The sequence below is a fragment of the Aspergillus alliaceus genome (assembly GCF_009176365.1).
Source record: "Aspergillus alliaceus strain CBS 536.65 unplaced genomic scaffold BDW43scaffold_13, whole genome shotgun sequence".
NCBI lineage: Eukaryota > Fungi > Ascomycota > Eurotiomycetes > Eurotiales > Aspergillaceae > Aspergillus > Aspergillus alliaceus.
This window is the reverse complement of record NW_022474696.1, coordinates 1-16,771: the sequence shown is the minus strand read 5'-3', so window position 1 is coordinate 16,771 and position 16,771 is coordinate 1. Positions and strand designations below refer to the sequence as shown.

Here is a 16,771-nt window from a genome sequence, read left to right as displayed (position 1 = left end):
AATGAGCCTATGTTCCAAAGGTTCAGTGACCTTCCCCTTCAGCCCAAGTAAAGGTACGAAGTATTTAGTCTCAATCATCCGTTCATCAACAAATCTCATCCGGTGCACCTCGGCTGCTTTAGCCATGACTGCACCCCATGTGTCAATGCCCCGGTTAATACACAAATGTCTCCGCCGATTAACCTTTGCTAGACGTCCTTCACTGATTATACAACACCACCCTGCAAGTTATTGTTATCTTGACCAGCATTGGGCAAAACACAATTCTTCAATTGCAACAACACAAAACACTGCTACCTCTGCAAGGATGACATCGGAGAAGGGTAGTCCTAAGCCGAAACCGAAACCGTCAGTCCCGCGGCCAAGTTCAAGGTTAGTTAGCCGGACTTGCCCTCACTTGATTGATTCACGATAGAAGACCCATGGCATCTATAAACCACGTATACCTTATAAGTAATCATGACTCTACCAGAATCGATAGTTAACAAATCCTAGTGTTGTACTCATTTCACCTAAAAATGAAGTACTTTTGCTTCATCGTGTCAAAACATCTACGTCATTTGCCTCGGCTCATGTCTTTCCAGGAGGCAACCTATCTGACCAGGATGGACAGTGTCCACCAGTCGAAGATCCAAAAAGGCACGACGATGCCTTGTGGTATAGGAATGCCGCTCTTCGAGAGCTCTTTGAAGAAAGCGGCATACTCCTCGCTAAGGATCAGAGCTCAGGAGAGATGTTAGTAGTCTCGGAACGGAAGAGGGAAGAGGGAAGACGGAGAATCCATCGCAATGAAGTGACTTTCGCCGAGTGGTTAAAGCAACAGAATCCTGCCGCGGTTCCAGACACAGGTTCGAGCGCCAACCAGATCCAATCCCTGTCGCATAGACCTTACCCCTGCTAACGAAACTCGGTGAAGAACAATTGATTCCTTTTACACGCTGGATTACTCCTACAAATGTACCCAAGCGATACTCGACGCAGATGTATTTGTACTTCTTGCCTTTGCCTCTTAAGTCGGAGAATTCGCTCCTCAGCGAAATTCCCGCCGAAGGAGAGCGGGAAGAAATCCAGGTTCCTTCGAGCGATGGCGGTGTTGAAATTACTGAGGCCAGGTTCCTCCCTGCTTCTGAATGGCTCCGGATGGCTAGCTCTGGTGAAGTCGTTATGTTCCCGCCGCAATATCTCTTGTTACATCTCGTGTCACAATTCCTAGACCAACAGCCTCGAGTACCCGATTCCGTAGACGAGTTGAGAAGACGACGAACCGAGCTGGTGAATTTCGTACATACGGGCAGTCCTCCATGGACTCAGAAGTGCATATCTCCCAAGATGCTCAAAGTTGCATCCGATGGACGGACAGTTCTAGCGTTAGATCACCCCGGGCCAGAACTGAAAGGAACGGATAGACAGGGCGAGCCTGACAGGGTTGTACTAGTGAAATTCACAAAGGGAACAGCTCAGCAAGTGGGAGTGCGATGGAAGAAAGACGTCTTATCCGAAGCAAAGGAGAATAGCAATCTGTGATTGAATATCTGCATGTCATATGTACATACTAAAGATGGCAGTAAATTACCGATCACAGTCAAGTACAAACCAACACCCAATTAAGTAACCCTACAGCCACAAGGACCCACCAGCCACCCACCCAGCGCCACACACACTCTTCAACCCTCGACAAAAAATCACATGACCCACACAACTGTCGACTAAGGAAACGCCCGAAAGAGTCGCGGATTTTCACGACCGTTCAACCCGCCAGCGCACCTCCAATTTTCCACCGTCGTCAACCAGACTAACTAACCGCCAAAATGGAGAACGAAAAGGGAGAGATTGTCGATCTGTACGTTGCAATGTCCCTACATCCACCCAATTTGTGATCTGGTTTTTGTTCTTGGTGTTGGGGATAACATTGCGGACGAGAGCAAAGAGAAAGGAATATGACTGCGAAATTTGGTGGAATGGAACGCCGGTCAAAAAAAAAGAAAAAAAGAAAAATCAGCCTTGTCGCAGCCCCTGCGATTCGCCCTCTCTCTGATCTGAAGCGCAGCCATATTCTTATCCTCTAAATCTTATCCGAAACCCCCAATTACCAAATCAACCTAGTCTATACTCAAAATACGAATCCAAGATGGTGTTAACTAACATGATCGTTCTCACACAGCTACGTGCCTCGCAAGTGCAGCGCCACCAACCGCATCATCAAGGCCAACGACCACGCCTCCGTCCAGATCTCCATCGGCAAGGTTGACGAGAACGGCCGCTACACCGGTGAGAACCACACCTACGCTCTCTGCGGTTTCATCCGTGCCCGCGGTGAGAGCGATGACTCCCTGAACCGCCTCGCCCAGCGTGACGGATACATCCGTAACGTCTGGACCGCCTCCCGCCAGCGGTAAATTGGACTTCGATTGGAATAAGGTGTGCGTTGTGATTTGGTCGATGGTAAGATATATCTTCTACATCACCCAAGGTTTTGAGATTTTGTTGAGGCTAATGGAAATTCTTTCTTTCTCTCTACTGCAGGCCGGTATATACCACTTTCCAGGGGTGTATCGGATATGATTTAAGATAAATGAATGAAGATATTTCATACAACAGATCAGTCAATCAATCAAAATCGGTCCATCCAATTCCATTTTTTTTCCCTCTTATTCTTTTTCGTTGTTACTTTATTGCCAGTTCGCTGCCATGGCGGTGAGGTACAGCCTGTTCTGTAATTTCTTAGTCGTTTCTCTTTTCTCTCTTATTTCGCGTCCCATCGGCACATCAAGGCCTCCTCATTCACAGATTGAATGTGCAAAACATACATCTGGCCACCATGAGCGAGGAGGTAGACAGTAATATCCATCCGCCGAATATCACTCCCGCCTTCTGAAGAGCCACTGTTGCAGAGCCGTGCGCTGGGGCACAGATACGGGTGGAACATAGCAAACTTACCGGTAGATTGTTGACATAGCGTAGCAGAATTAAGAAAACACTCATGTGGATTTTTACTTCTACTTAGAATACCTCAAGGGCCCATTATCACGTATCTCAATTCAATGCACATCATAATTCTTTTTTGATAGCTCTAAGCAGGTGATATCATTTATACGATCCGAAACTTGGGGTTTTTTAAAAGAAAAATAAATCCATCCATCTCTATAGAATCGTCTAGTCCTTCTCCAGTCTAACGGCCGGATTGGTCTCGATGAAGTTGAGGTCAACCTTATGACCAAGAAGTTCTCGAATGTTACTGACGCCATATCTGTGAGGTCTGTTAGCGTTTCCTTCGTTGATGTATTTGCATAAGTCACTTACTTGATCATAGTAGGTCTTTCGAGACTCAGACCCCATCCATAAACTCTCATATCCTTGGGCAGACCCATAGGCTCCAACATCTCCGGACGGAACATACCGCTATTACCAATCTCCACCCATTTGCCCAGACCCTCGTGATATCCGAAGATCTCCATACTAGGCTCGGTGTAAGGGTTGTAGGCAGGCTTGAAACGCAGTTGGTGGATGCCCATCTTGGCGAAGAAGACTTCCATGAAGCCGATCAGGCCACCCAGCGTAAGACCGAAATCAGCAATGACACCCTCGATCTGATGGAATTCAGCCAAATGAGTAGCATCGACAGCCTCGTTACGGAAGACTCGATCGATACTGAAGTATCTTGCGGGCCGTGGGTTGGCAGCGAGCTTGTGAAGGACATATGTCGAGACCGACGTTGTGTGTGTGCGGAGGACCAGCCGTAACGACTCGTCTGCGCTCCAGGGATAGCGATAGCCGATAGAACCGTATTTGCCGTTCTCGTGGACCTCACGGACATCATCCCAGTACTGCTTGTAGTCGAGGGGCTTTTCCTGGGTTGCGGCGGAGGCGGGCTGGACGGATTTCGGACGGTGAGGGTCAAACTCAGGATCCTCACGAGGAGCGTCTGCCGTAGGGGGGTCGGAGATGTAGAAGGTATCTTGAAGGTCACGAGCGGGATGTTGCTGGGGCACGAAGAGCGCATCGAAGTTCCAGAACCCGGTCTCCACGAAACGGTTGGTAGGCATCTCCTCGAAGCCCATTTCAAAGAAGATATTACGGAACTCCTGTCGCACCTTGTTGAGAGGGTGGAAGGCACCGGAAGAAGTGGGAGCACCCTTAGCCTTGAAGTTGTAGGGCTTTAATTGGGCGGTCTTCCATGAGCCGTTCATGAGCATCTCAGCGGTAAGATCGGTCTCCTCCTTGACAAACTCCTTAGCAAACTTGGGACCCTTGGAGATTTTGAAGTTGAGTTCCTTCTGGAAGGCGACCAACTTCCGGCGCTTCAGGTCTCCAAGAGCCTTCTGGTCCCCAAGGGTCTGGGTCTTCTTGACCGTCAACAACTGCTCGCGGGTTTCGTCAACAATAGAGTCAGTGTTGGCACGCAGTAGTTGTCCATCCTTCTTAATCCAGCCTCTCTTGAAAGCATTTCCCTGGCCAACTTTGGCATTTTCCTTTCCAACAATTCCGGGCAGGTCGCCGATCTTCAACCCTTCCATAGCAGCCACCACGGCTTGGAAGACCTTGGCCTCATGACTGCCATTGGCAGCGATATCCTCACCCTCCTTAGTCAGTGCAGCAACCTCGCGCTCAATTGTTTCATATTCAACCATCTGTCGCGAAGCCAGACGGTCAAGCGCACTCTTGACATTCAATGAGGGGTAGGAGGGGAAAGCTTGGCTGGAGAGAATAGGTGCGTCGGACGCGGACAGGGCGTCCAGGATGGGGCTCGTCAAGTCGGACGCCATGGCTGCACTTGTAAATCACAGGAGCACGGGCGAAGGGCGAACAGGGGAAGGTGGTGAAAGGCAAATTGAGGGCTCGAATTATGGAACAGATACTGCCCACTTTCCGATCTGTGAGTCTTCGGGCGGCTTGAATACCATCCCGTGACCTAGCCATAATAGGAATAGTCAGTTTGAAGTATCACCATTATCAGTGACCATCATCACGCCAACGTCTTATACACACTAGGTTTGCTCAACTTTGAATGTACTTGTTGTTCATTCCAACTAGGTAAGGCACTAGACTAGGAAAACCAGCGGAGTTACCCAATTGCCCTGTGAGGATCTTTGGAGACTTCGGGAGTCTAAAGGTTCGTTCTCTTGGCCAAGTAGATTTCTCAGCGCATCTAAGAAACTAACTTGGCATGAATATTGGGCGGGAAAATTACGATATTTTCTGCTCCCCGGTATGGCTCGTCTGTCGCTTTTCTGTGCAACTACCCTCGCTTATAGCATACGTTCATCTTAGCGGAGTTCTACACTATATATATATATATCCGCGTTGTAGAACACGGAAAAAAAGATGACCCGAGCTTGGAGTTGACTGACCTAGCACGGACGTATTTGATATACATTCAAACGAATCTTTCTGTGCCCTTTGAACTTAAAAATAGGTGTTGCTCAGTGCCTATCAAGCTAAAGTCGGCTATGCGAGGCGATACATAGCGGATCCAGCTCAGTGCGAGAGACCTATATTAGGAGACCCCGGGTTAAATTACTAGGTGGGCGTTACTCTCTGTTGACGCCTTAGAACCAAGTTGTACATGATATTCCAGACCAGGTCCACTCTGCAGATACCAATGGGGACGGACTAAACAGAAATTCCACGCACGTTCAAGATTAGAACGGCGGTCATGTAGGATGTTATTCCTTAAATATAGGTGCCCATAAGTAGAATGCACCTCGTCCACAGTAGGAACCACCTTTTGAAAATCTATTTGCCCCGGACGACCTGGAAAGTCTTGCAAGTATGGTGGCGAGCCTTGACCAAGGGGGCCATACCATTATATTGTTTAAGAGACGGTCAGATATTCAGAATGAAAATAATGACACCATTCATAATGCCATAGCATGCCGAAGACTGGCTAGAAGAGACTTTCTAGTGGCCGGAGTGCCACGAACGTGGACATAACTAATTCTGTTAGCTTGGCCAATGTTTCTTCTCGAGGACATGAGTTCGTCGCTGATCCCGTTCATAGGAATATGAAATGTCCCTTGGTACAAGAGTATGTCACCGTGAATATGTCTATTTGGAACGAGACTGGACACTGGCCGGATGCCATTATGCGAAAGTACGAAGTATTCATCGGCATAGCTCAAGGAATTGGGGGTGGTGGGAAGGGAGGGAAGTCTGAGTTTAGGAGGGTTCAGAAAATCAGTATGGATATAGCCACTGGCAATGCTCTAGAGATTCCCAAGTTAAACGTAACCAAACCGACTCTATCCCGTCGATATCGACAACAGTGTACGGAGTAGATGTAATTAGAACAATAACATAGATTTATTTTGTTTCTTTTGCGTCATGGCTTCAATATGAGGTACGAGAATAGGCAGTAAATGTAGTAAAAACACGTATTGAAATCGTATCTGACGATTGTAGAACGCCTAGATTGATGATCCTCAACTGACTTGATTGCTCTACTATCAAGGAGGCCTATCTAGGGGGGTTATGAATCCTTATATAGGCCTCATGACCAAGTAATTGAGCGCTTTATTCGACTCAACAAATCTCCTATTCACTAGGCACGCTTATATGCCTGATAATTTAGGTAATTTTATGGTCATATTCAATAGTAACCAGTTCTGGGTCCGCCATGCACTGCAATATCCACGGAGTAACTGGCAGTGAGACACGTAGCCCAAGAAGGGACTTTATACCATTTAGTAGTAGCTACTTCCGTCATTTCCTATTACTCTGAGGCCACAGACATGTCAACTTTAGGTAGTCGGGGCCTTAATCTATCCAGGTCGACTGTCGGAGATGGAGGTGAACCGGCAATTACAGATAATAAAGGAAATATATTTAGAACAGGTTCTGACTACTCGGCTCCAATCTCAAATATATAGGGTTATTCCGTGAATATAAACTAGGCACTACCGCGGCGTATCCCCGTCTCTTAGTGCTGCCTCACTATGATTACCTGTGCATACCCCAGAGAGTGTTGTGCCAAGTGACAGGTCAGCATGGACGAAAGTTAATCACTAACGCTACAACCCCGGAATACGATATTTAAGGCAACCAAGGAGATTGCGGCTTGAACACCCCTCCATCCAACGGGCGCTAGCCGGCTTTTGAAACCATTGAAAAGGTGTAACGATCCTCCCTAAGGGCACTTTATCAGCCCTTTAAACTGCGACGGAAATTTTTACAACCTCGCATGAGAATCTCAAAGAGGAATAGTTCCTCTGGAGCAATTCAGGCTATCCTCTCCATCATTGGCTCATGTATTTCTTGATGGGACCCGCACGCGACTGTTAAGTTCTGGTCTTAAAGACGCCGTCGATGCTCCAGGGGAATCTTAGCGTTGTATGTATCGTACACCCAGGTGCATTGTACATTACATACAGGCCTGCCCCCCCACCGATTGACGGTGATGCCTATCTACCTGATGGAACCACTTCCCCCCTAGAATGGTTCATAAGATTTTAACCGACGAAGCTTTTGTTGGAACCTTCCCATCATAATTTGGGGGAGGAACCAGTGAAATCAATCAGGAGCCACTAGAGTTACTCAATAAACTTCTCTAGAAAAAGGTGGTCTCCAGACATGTGGATATTCCAGGGATGGTGGTGTGTGTATTGTATGTGCATACAAATACGGACAGGATACAGGACAGGATATCCAATGAATACTATCAGGCAAAAATGACGGATCAACTTCAAGGCCTCTACCTAAAGTTGATGTACACTGTATGTACTCTGTAGGTTGAGCTTTTCAACCTTCAAGTCCAGATCTAAGTACCTGGCTCCTTGAGAGGAAAAAATAATACTAATTAATCTTTCTTTTCCATCTAGGATCACCTTTCGCTCTTCCCCTCCATCCTTTTACTTTCCTTCCTTTCTTCATCATCCTTGACCACACCTCCTGACCAAAAATGGTGAGGAGTGTGATATGTAATAACCGGGGCCAACACTATGAGCTAGAACCACAGACATCCATACGATCGCCACTAGTCCTGGAAGTGATCACCACAATCCTCACATAATAGGATGTGATGAAACAAGGATCAAAACACACACACACACTCACTCACTCACAACATATCGGTCAAGTGTATTTTATTTCCCTCCCTCGTCGTAATATTTTCAAGGAATCACCTTGTTTACCTACTTTTGAATTGAATGTTTATCAAGTACAATACAATAATATTATTGATCCCAGAACCTTGTGTACAAGTACTAGGGAATGAAAGTGATTGATTGGTGTCGGTGAAAGATGGACTAATTGGTCATGAATCCCCCAGAACCAGAAAATAGAAAGATAACAAGTTTCGGAGCGAAAAAAAGTAAACCCAGCGACCAGGAAATAAAAGCGGATGGATCGGTAGTTAAGTTGAAAAGACAAGACAGGATGGAGGCTAAGGGGGTGCCCGTGCACCCATGACGAAGACTTAGCAATGTGGGTGTGGCGGTTACGACGATGGCAGTCAAGTGGCTTGTTGATGTGTAGTGGATTCTAAAGCCCACGCACTAAATCCCATAATATCCACACCACCATCCAGTCACGGAACAGGGTATGAGTGAGACACACACAACAATGTACAAGTCTGGAAAGACGTCCTCCACTTGCTGCTATTATTACTTTTTCTCTTTCCCTTTAATTCCATTGCACCATCCTCCAGGCTATTAGACTCGGAGGGATGGGAGTTGGAGTTATTCCGTGAACTAACTGGATTATTATTAGTAGGATGTAGTAGTAGTTAGACTGTCCGAGACGAATCTAAAGGTCCTCACTGAGGTACTGGAATTGGGATAAGTCTCTTTCTCCGGTACCTGATCGGATCGGAGGGAATGATGAGATAAATAATAGGACGAAGATAGTATGTACTTAAATTGATCTGGGGTGTAATGTTCGTTGTGCATTCAATTCAATACATCGTTGAAAACCTTTGGAAAAATATTTGCTCCTATTACAACAATAGACATGGGATAGAGTTGCATTGGATTATTCTCTCTCTTTTCCTTTTCTTTCGTTTTCTTTTGAGATTATATACAGAGTAGTTAGTTTTTGTCTTCATAGGTCGGCGTATGCTCCTCATAGGGTACAGTAAGTAGTAGTTACTTGTAACCACTATATACTTTACCCAACTAGTAACAATACCCACCGCAAAGAACGACGATTCAGCAGGTCAGCTTCTCTGCCAGGCTGGGTGCTTCAAAGTCAAGCCCAATAGCATTATTCGTCTCCTCGTCCATCTTTTTTTTTTTTCTTTCTTTTTTCTTTCCTTTTTTTCCTTTTCCCTGTTTCCCCCTCACAAGTGTCGTGGTTCTATCCTATCTTCTACTCTTTCTTTCAACTCCGCCCCCTTACAAAGTCCACAATCCAGATTTTTTTATCAAAAAAAAAAAAAAATTCAAACCCATTCAGAGGAGGGTATAAGAGAATATAATAACAACAACCATAAAAATAAAATAAAAAGGAAAAAAGAACTTAAAGAAACTTATTCAAAGCGAGCAAATACAATCCAAACCAAGGGCCCCTCTCGATTTCAGAGCAGAGTGTTCTTTATTATTTTCCCGTAAATTAATTTTTTTTTTTTTTTTGGTTTGGTAGTTATTATTCTTTTTTTGGGCCCTTTCTCCTTCTTAGGAAAGACAAGCCCTTTTTTTACCCTTCCCTCTCAAGTCTCACCCGCGCGCTCTCACCAAAGGGGGAAAAAAAAGGAAAAGTCGCAAAGCACACCAAACGGACGCTTACTGATCTTTCACTCTCTTCGCACACACTCTCTCTCTCCACCGAACCAACTACTCAAACTCACAACCACAATCTCAACCTCTGATAATCTAAACCTCCCCTTTTCAGTGCTCACCTCTCCCTTTTTTTGACTTTCTCGTCTCGCCGCCCAGACCAGACGGTCTCTGTCTCTTCGGGTGCTTTATCCTTTTGCCTTAATTCTTGAATCTTTGCCCACACCGTCCACCGGAACCCTGGACCATTTTCGACTGTTCGCTCTCCACCCCCATGTCGCCTTAGTAGATTCGCCCGATCATTCGTGTCAGTAACACGGCTTCCCGTCAGGTAAGTTAGTTAGGTTAAGTTAGGTTCATCTTCAACTCCCTCTGGATCGTCCTCCTCTTCTTTACCCCATCGTTTAATTTTCACGCTGCTTTTAGTCTTTCTCTCTCTCCTCTCCTCTTTTCACCTCTTCCTCTCTAAACCACCTTTCCTTTTTTTTTTTTTCTTACCTTCACCCCCCCCTCCGTCTTTCACCCAATCACCAACCGACAGTTACTTGGTAATATTTTTTTCCCTTCAATATTTTCCCTCTTTCTTTTATCATTCTCTTACTCTACACTTTCTGTTGGTGATCAATATTGTTTATTTATCACCACGATTCAATATCCGAACGTTTATCCTATAGACTCCTCTTTCCTTTATCCCGTCCATTCTCAAATACACCTCGCTCATAATTTTTTATTTATTATTTCCTCTATCCCTTCCGTTTTGTTTGTCCCCCTCTTAAAACGATCAGCTGGACCGGTCTCCCGAATAAATTCTCATCTTCGGTATTATCATATTTTAGACGAATCTTGAACGAGCGAAAGGAGAAAGGAAAAATCTTCGCAGCAACACTACTTATGTCACGTTTGTGATTGAGTCGTCCTAGGCACAATGGCTGGCGCGGACGAAACGCTCGCGGCCGCTGCTGCCATCCTTCGGGGTCTTGCCCGAGAAACCCCTCGCTCCGGCTCCGCTCCTCCCTTCGATTTTCAACCATCTCACTCTTCAGCCAATGGTTACGACGCCAAGTTCTCAAAGCTACCGGGAGATGCAAGTCCAGCAAAGACGGCCTTTGAAACTGAGTTGGAGGCTTTAGTTCGTCGAGTTCATCAACAAGAATCTCAAGCTGTCAGTCACCAGACTTCCCCCGGAACCCTTCCTGAACCCTCCCAGCCTTCCCTCAACTCTATTGAGAGGGAAGCTGACTTCTTGTGGTCTTTTGGTCTTTCTCGCTCGTCGTCCCAGCAAGTTTCTAACTTCTATTCCGCAATACAGCAGCAAAACTCCCATAGACCCTCCCAACCAAGGCCAACAGTAGAGCCCGAGGAGGATATTGACGAAGAGGAGAGCGATGAAGATGAAGATCTGGACTCGAGGACTCGACTGGTACGCGAGGAGGACATCAGTTATCTACGGAACCATGTTCAAAAACAGGCGGAGGAGATAAGCTTTCAGAAAGACATTATCGCCCAAGTGCGTGATGAGTTACAACAGCAGGAAGAACAAACGCGGCGGGCTTTGACCAAGGTTGAAAATGAAGACGTGGTCCTGCTGGAGCGAGAGCTTCGCAAACACCAGCAAGCCAACGAAGCTTTCCAGAAGGCATTACGGGAAATTGGTGGCATCATTACCCAGGTCGCCAACGGTGATTTGTCAATGAAGGTGCAGATACATCCCCTGGAGATGGACCCAGAAATTGCCACATTCAAACGGACGATCAACACTATGATGGACCAGCTGCAAGTGTTTGGTAGTGAAGTGTCTCGAGTCGCCCGAGAGGTCGGAACTGAAGGTATCCTTGGTGGCCAGGCTCAGATCACAGGAGTTCATGGTATCTGGAAGGAACTCACAGAAAACGTCAATATCATGGCCAAGAATCTTACGGATCAAGTGCGTGAGATTGCCGTAGTCACAACAGCCGTCGCCCACGGTGACCTGAGCCAGAAGATTGAGAGCCGGGCCCAGGGTGAAATTTTGGAACTGCAACAGACAATCAATACCATGGTGGATCAACTTCGTACTTTTGCCACGGAGGTTACACGCGTCGCACGTGATGTCGGTACTGAGGGTGTTCTGGGTGGACAGGCTCAGATCAAAGGAGTGCAAGGCATGTGGAACGAACTCACAGTCAATGTCAACGCGATGGCGAACAATTTGACAACCCAAGTGCGAGATATCGCTACCGTCACGAAAGCGGTCGCCAAAGGTGATCTGACACAGAAGGTCCAGGCCAACTGCAAAGGAGAGATTGCAGAGCTGAAGAACATCATTAATTCCATGGTGGATCAATTGCGTCAATTTGCGCAGGAAGTTACTAAGATTGCTAAGGAGGTCGGTACGGATGGTGTGCTCGGTGGTCAAGCCACAGTCAATGATGTGGAGGGTACGTGGAAGGATTTGACCGAAAATGTCAACCGAATGGCCAACAACCTCACCACCCAGGTCAGAGAAATCGCTGATGTCACCACCGCCGTGGCAAAGGGTGACCTGACCAAGAAGGTTACTGCGAATGTCCAAGGTGAAATACTAGATCTGAAGAGCACGATCAATGGCATGGTGGACCGACTGAATACTTTCGCCTTTGAGGTCAGCAAAGTCGCTCGAGAGGTAGGCACGGATGGTACTCTTGGTGGTCAAGCCAAGGTGGATAATGTGGAGGGCAAATGGAAGGATCTTACCGATAATGTCAACACCATGGCCCAGAACCTGACATCGCAGGTACGCAGTATCTCGGATGTTACCCAGGCTATTGCCAAGGGTGATCTTAGCAAGAAGATCGAAGTCCATGCCCAAGGAGAAATCTTGACACTCAAAGTGACGATCAATCACATGGTTGACCGACTCGCTAAGTTCGCAACCGAGTTGAAGAAGGTCGCACGCGATGTCGGTGTTGATGGCAAGATGGGCGGTCAAGCCAACGTCGAAGGAATTGCTGGTACATGGAAGGAAATCACCGAGGATGTGAACATCATGGCAGAAAATCTCACGTCTCAGGTGCGTGCATTTGGTGAAATTACAGATGCCGCAACCGACGGCGATTTCACGAAGCTTATCACCGTCAATGCTTCCGGTGAGATGGACGAGTTGAAGCGAAAGATCAATAAGATGGTTTCCAACCTCCGTGATAGTATTCAGAGAAACACTGCTGCTAGGGAAGCAGCCGAGCTGGCCAATCGCACCAAGTCTGAATTTCTGGCAAATATGAGTCACGAAATCCGTACACCTATGAATGGCATTATCGGTATGACGCAGTTGACATTAGATACGGATGATCTCAAGCCTTATACCCGTGAGATGTTGAATGTTGTGCACAATCTCGCCAACAGCTTATTAACGATTATTGATGACATACTCGATATTTCAAAGATCGAGGCGAACAGGATGGTTATTGAAAGTATTCCCTTCACTGTCAGAGGCACCGTCTTCAACGCACTGAAGACTCTTGCGGTGAAGGCAAATGAGAAGTTCCTCAGCCTGACCTACCAGGTCGATAACACGGTACCAGACTACGTTATCGGTGATCCCTTCCGTCTCCGTCAGATTATTCTTAACTTGGTGGGCAATGCCATCAAGTTTACGGAGCACGGAGAGGTTAAGCTCACGATTCGCAAGTCGGACCGCGAACAGTGTGCAGCCAACGAATATGCTTTCGAGTTCTCCGTGTCTGACACAGGTATTGGTATTGAGGAGGACAAACTTGACTTAATCTTCGATACCTTCCAGCAGGCTGACGGCTCGACAACGCGGAGATTCGGCGGAACAGGCCTTGGTTTATCTATCTCGAAACGATTGGTGAACTTGATGGGTGGTGATGTATGGGTCACGTCTGAGTATGGCCATGGGAGCACATTCCACTTCACGTGCGTGGTGAAACTCGCAGACCAGTCCTTGAATGTCATTGCATCTCAGCTCCTTCCGTACAAGAACCACCGCGTCCTCTTCATCGACAAAGGGGAGAACGGCACGCAGGCAGAGAATGTTATGAAGATGCTCAAGCAGATGGATCTAGAGCCGCTGGTTGTCCGAAATGAAGATCATGTGCCGCCACCTGAGATTCAGGACCCATCTGGCAAGGAGTCTGGCCACGCGTACGACGTTATCATTGTGGACTCTGTTGGTACAGCGCGGTTGCTCCGGACATTCGATGACTTCAAATACGTGCCTATTGTCCTGGTTTGCCCGTTGGTATGTGTCAGCTTGAAGTCTGCATTGGATCTCGGAATCAGTTCGTATATGACCACACCATGCCAACCTATAGATCTGGGTAATGGTATGCTGCCTGCGCTTGAAGGCCGCTCTACTCCTATTACTACCGACCATTCTCGTTCGTTTGACATCCTTCTCGCAGAGGACAATGACGTTAATCAGAAATTGGCCGTGAAGATCCTAGAGAAACACAATCATAATGTTTCAGTCGTTAGTAACGGTCTGGAAGCTGTGGAAGCCGTCAAGCAACGTCGATACGACGTCATCCTCATGGATGTCCAAATGCCAGTCATGGGTGGCTTCGAGGCTACAGGCAAGATTCGAGAATATGAGAGGGAGTCCGGTCTTAGTCGGACGCCGATTATCGCCCTTACTGCGCACGCGATGTTGGGCGACCGCGAGAAGTGTATACAAGCTCAGATGGACGAGTATCTCTCGAAACCACTAAAGCAGAACCAAATGATGCAGACCATCCTTAAATGTGCCACGCTTGGTGGTTCCCTTCTGGAAAAGAGCAAAGAGTCGCGAATCTCTAGTAGCGGCGAGATGCATCCGGTTCATCACACGGGCTCAGACGGCAAAGGCCCACGTCCGGCCATGGAAGGTAGATCAATCACTGCATCGAGCACCGTCAATCGGGGTGGTCTTGCAAGTCCTAGTGCCGAGAAGGCTGAGGATCTCTCCATGGAGCGGGTACGTCAATAATCTTTTCATTCTCCTTCAGAATAAGTGTGCTAATCTCGGGAAACAAGCAGGCACTGCTGCGGTCCAATAGCTCGTGAAACTTTCTAGAGATCTTCTTTCGCTTCCTTTTCGTTTCCTTTTATCTTTCAAGTGGCTTCGATGCGAACCTTATATACCCTTTTCATTGCGCGCCTGTAAGAAATGCTTCTTGTCATGGTCGACCTCATGTTTCATTTTGGATTTTATTTCTTTTCGGGGAAACCCTTCTTGATCCTCATCTCACCCAACCTCCTTTCCACCTACTACGACTCTCGCTTATCTTTCCCCTTCTATCTATCTGCTACCCTGCATATGTTTTCTTCGCTGGACTCACGTCGACTGTCTACAGCCCATGGGCCATGTTTTGTCTTGTTTTGACCGTATCATATTCATTGTGGTTTTTGTTGATTTCGGGTAGTTGCTATGCCAGCTGTTTCTGGTGTAAGGTGTTGGGCGCATGGAACCACTGGTGGGGTTCTTCCAAATAAACCGGGATAAAGACAAATCTGGGCGAACTGAAGCAACCCGTTGGAGGGGATTTCCAGTATCATTATCCCCGCGATGATGGTTGTTGTCTTGCGTATCTTGCAGTTATCTACCCTTTTGATTTTGAACCTAAAGATCCTTTCCCTTTCTCAAACGCATCCCCTTGTGTCGGGGCCGTCTCTTTTATTCCGTTCCTATTTGTATTGTATTTAATCCTTTCTTGCCCCTTTCTCTTTCTCATACTAGCAGATGAAACTTTTGGTTTGGGGTCCTGGAAGCTCTGGATCTACACAACATTTCTCTATCTCTGAATCCTCTTCTCTTTGGCGTGTATAAATTGTATCGGTGAACGGCCATTCGGTTACGTCGCTGGGGAACATACCATCGAAAAAAAAGACCTTACGACTGAAGTGACTACACACGCAGATCGACCTTTGCCAGCATAGTTAGATCATACTAGTAAAACACAATATCATTCAACACCTATCTACCGTTCACCTTTTTAAGAACTTCGCAGACTCGAACGGTCGACAGTAAGTAAAAGAGAATTAGGAAGAAAGACACAAGTAGCAGCTCCACAACTGCTCCCCTTCAATATAGATCTCTCGTAGGAAAATAATTAACCCTACACTTACCTACCAGTATTACTCCCCTTCACCGGTACCATCCTCATGGTTGGGACTCAGAGGGCTTCTTAGGTTTCTTCTCAGACTTATACCCAGTTAAGTTTTCTCAATGCTTCACCCTTCTTCAAGTGAAGACGGGAAAACGCCCTCATAAGTTTGTGGTCCGAAGGATCGCCAGGAGGATCGCCCTGGGGGTCGTCCGGGGGATCATCCTGTACAGGAGTAGTTGTGGGAACAATGGCTGACTCGGCCGTCGTTGGCTTCACCCCATCTTCGGACGATGTCTTTGGCGATGGGGGTGGGATTGGCGTCACACTGCTAGATGGTGGGACTATAGGCACCGAAGTGCCCAGATCTGTAGCGGTTGGGGTCTCCGTTGGTGGATGAATGGAGGTGCTTGTCGGAGGAACCGGATGCTCACTGGTTGGAGGCTGCACTGGTGTGCTTGTAGGGGGAACCGGTTTAGTTGTTGGAGGAATCGGTTTGGTTGGATGCTCACTGGTTGGAGGCTGCACTGGTGTGCTTGTAGGGGGAACCGGTTTAGTTGTTGGAGGAATCGGTTTGGTTGGATGCTCACTGGACGGAGGCTGAGCAGGAGTGCTTGTTGGAGGGCCTGGCTTGGTTTTTCCTGGAGTGCTCGACGGGGGGACAGGTTTGGTTGTTGGAGGTTGAACTGGAGTACTGGCTGGAGGGGAGCTGCTGCTAGGCTGAGGCTTCACTGAAGAGTGTACGGTTGGAACTTGAACAGTGGGCGATGTTGGCGGACCTCCTGGTCCCGTAGTATCGGGTTTGGTGGATGGGGATGAACTACCTCCTGGCACTTCCCCGCCGCTGCTAGGACCTATGGGGAGAGTTGGGCATGGGGGTTGGCCTGGCTCACTTGGGCCAGGGCCAGGTGGGATTCCACCGGTGTGACTCGGACTGGGGCCCGGCGGAACTCCTCCTGTCTGACTGGGGCCAGGGCCAGGTGGGATTCCACCAGTGTGACT

The 16,771-nt window shown here is 47.4% G+C and overlaps 6 protein-coding genes across 6 annotated transcripts; 5 read left to right on the top strand and 1 right to left on the bottom strand.

The window, feature by feature from the left end:
• Window positions 1-36: 36 nt before the first annotated feature.
• Window positions 37-1,740, top strand: BDW43DRAFT_270739 (NUDIX hydrolase). Its single transcript, XM_032041361.1, has 3 exons — window positions 37-372; window positions 496-848; window positions 917-1,740. The coding sequence occupies exons 1-3, from the start codon at window positions 125-127 to the stop codon at window positions 1,522-1,524; spliced, it is 1,209 nt and encodes a 402-aa protein (XP_031901891.1). The 5' UTR covers window positions 37-124; the 3' UTR covers window positions 1,525-1,740.
• A 68-nt stretch (window positions 1,741-1,808) lies between these two features.
• On the top strand, window positions 1,809-2,396 carry rps21 (40S ribosomal protein eS21; the record flags this gene model as incomplete). Its single annotated transcript, XM_032046703.1, has 2 exons — window positions 1,809-1,840; window positions 2,162-2,396. 2 exons carry the CDS (start codon window positions 1,809-1,811, stop codon window positions 2,394-2,396), a joined length of 267 nt encoding a protein of 88 aa, XP_031901890.1.
• Window positions 2,397-3,067: 671 nt separating this feature from the next.
• BDW43DRAFT_38054 (phenylalanine--tRNA ligase subunit alpha) lies at window positions 3,068-5,022 on the bottom strand. The gene is made up of 2 exons (XM_032049980.1): window positions 3,301-5,022; window positions 3,068-3,247 (listed from the first exon to the last, which is right to left on the bottom strand). The coding sequence occupies exons 1-2, from the start codon at window positions 4,761-4,763 to the stop codon at window positions 3,154-3,156; spliced, it is 1,557 nt and encodes a 518-aa protein (XP_031901889.1). The 5' UTR covers window positions 4,764-5,022; the 3' UTR covers window positions 3,068-3,153.
• BDW43DRAFT_270734 (uncharacterized protein) lies at window positions 4,990-5,485 on the top strand. The gene has a single exon (XM_032041360.1). The coding sequence runs from the start codon at window positions 5,165-5,167 to the stop codon at window positions 5,324-5,326; it is 162 nt and encodes a 53-aa protein (XP_031901888.1). The 5' UTR covers window positions 4,990-5,164; the 3' UTR covers window positions 5,327-5,485.
• A 4,602-nt stretch (window positions 5,486-10,087) lies between these two features.
• tcsC (putative two-component osmosensing histidine kinase (Bos1)) lies at window positions 10,088-14,742 on the top strand. The gene has a single exon (XM_032049979.1). The coding sequence runs from the start codon at window positions 10,633-10,635 to the stop codon at window positions 14,650-14,652; it is 4,020 nt and encodes a 1,339-aa protein (XP_031901887.1). The 5' UTR covers window positions 10,088-10,632; the 3' UTR covers window positions 14,653-14,742.
• A 909-nt stretch (window positions 14,743-15,651) lies between these two features.
• On the top strand, window positions 15,652-16,771 carry BDW43DRAFT_270728 (uncharacterized protein). Its single transcript, XM_032041359.1, has one exon. The coding sequence runs from the start codon at window positions 16,166-16,168 to the stop codon at window positions 16,502-16,504; it is 339 nt and encodes a 112-aa protein (XP_031901886.1). The 5' UTR covers window positions 15,652-16,165; the 3' UTR covers window positions 16,505-16,771.

Coding starts and splice junctions, on each gene's coding strand:
- BDW43DRAFT_38054 (XM_032049980.1), bottom strand. CDS start 4,763: ATGGCGTCCGACTTGACGAGCCCCATCCTGGACGCCCTGTCCGCGTCC. Junction 3,248..3,300: donor GAAAGACCTACTATGATCAA/GTAAGTGACTTA, acceptor CAGACCTCACAG/ATATGGCGTCAGTAACATTC.
- BDW43DRAFT_270739 (XM_032041361.1), top strand. CDS start 125: ATGACTGCACCCCATGTGTCAATGCCCCGGTTAATACACAAATGTCTC. Junction 373..495: donor GTCCCGCGGCCAAGTTCAAG/GTTAGTTAGCCG, acceptor AACAAATCCTAG/TGTTGTACTCATTTCACCTA. Junction 849..916: donor TGCCGCGGTTCCAGACACAG/GTTCGAGCGCCA, acceptor AACTCGGTGAAG/AACAATTGATTCCTTTTACA.
- tcsC (XM_032049979.1), top strand. CDS start 10,633: ATGGCTGGCGCGGACGAAACGCTCGCGGCCGCTGCTGCCATCCTTCGG.
- BDW43DRAFT_270728 (XM_032041359.1), top strand. CDS start 16,166: ATGAATGGAGGTGCTTGTCGGAGGAACCGGATGCTCACTGGTTGGAGG.
- BDW43DRAFT_270734 (XM_032041360.1), top strand. CDS start 5,165: ATGAATATTGGGCGGGAAAATTACGATATTTTCTGCTCCCCGGTATGG.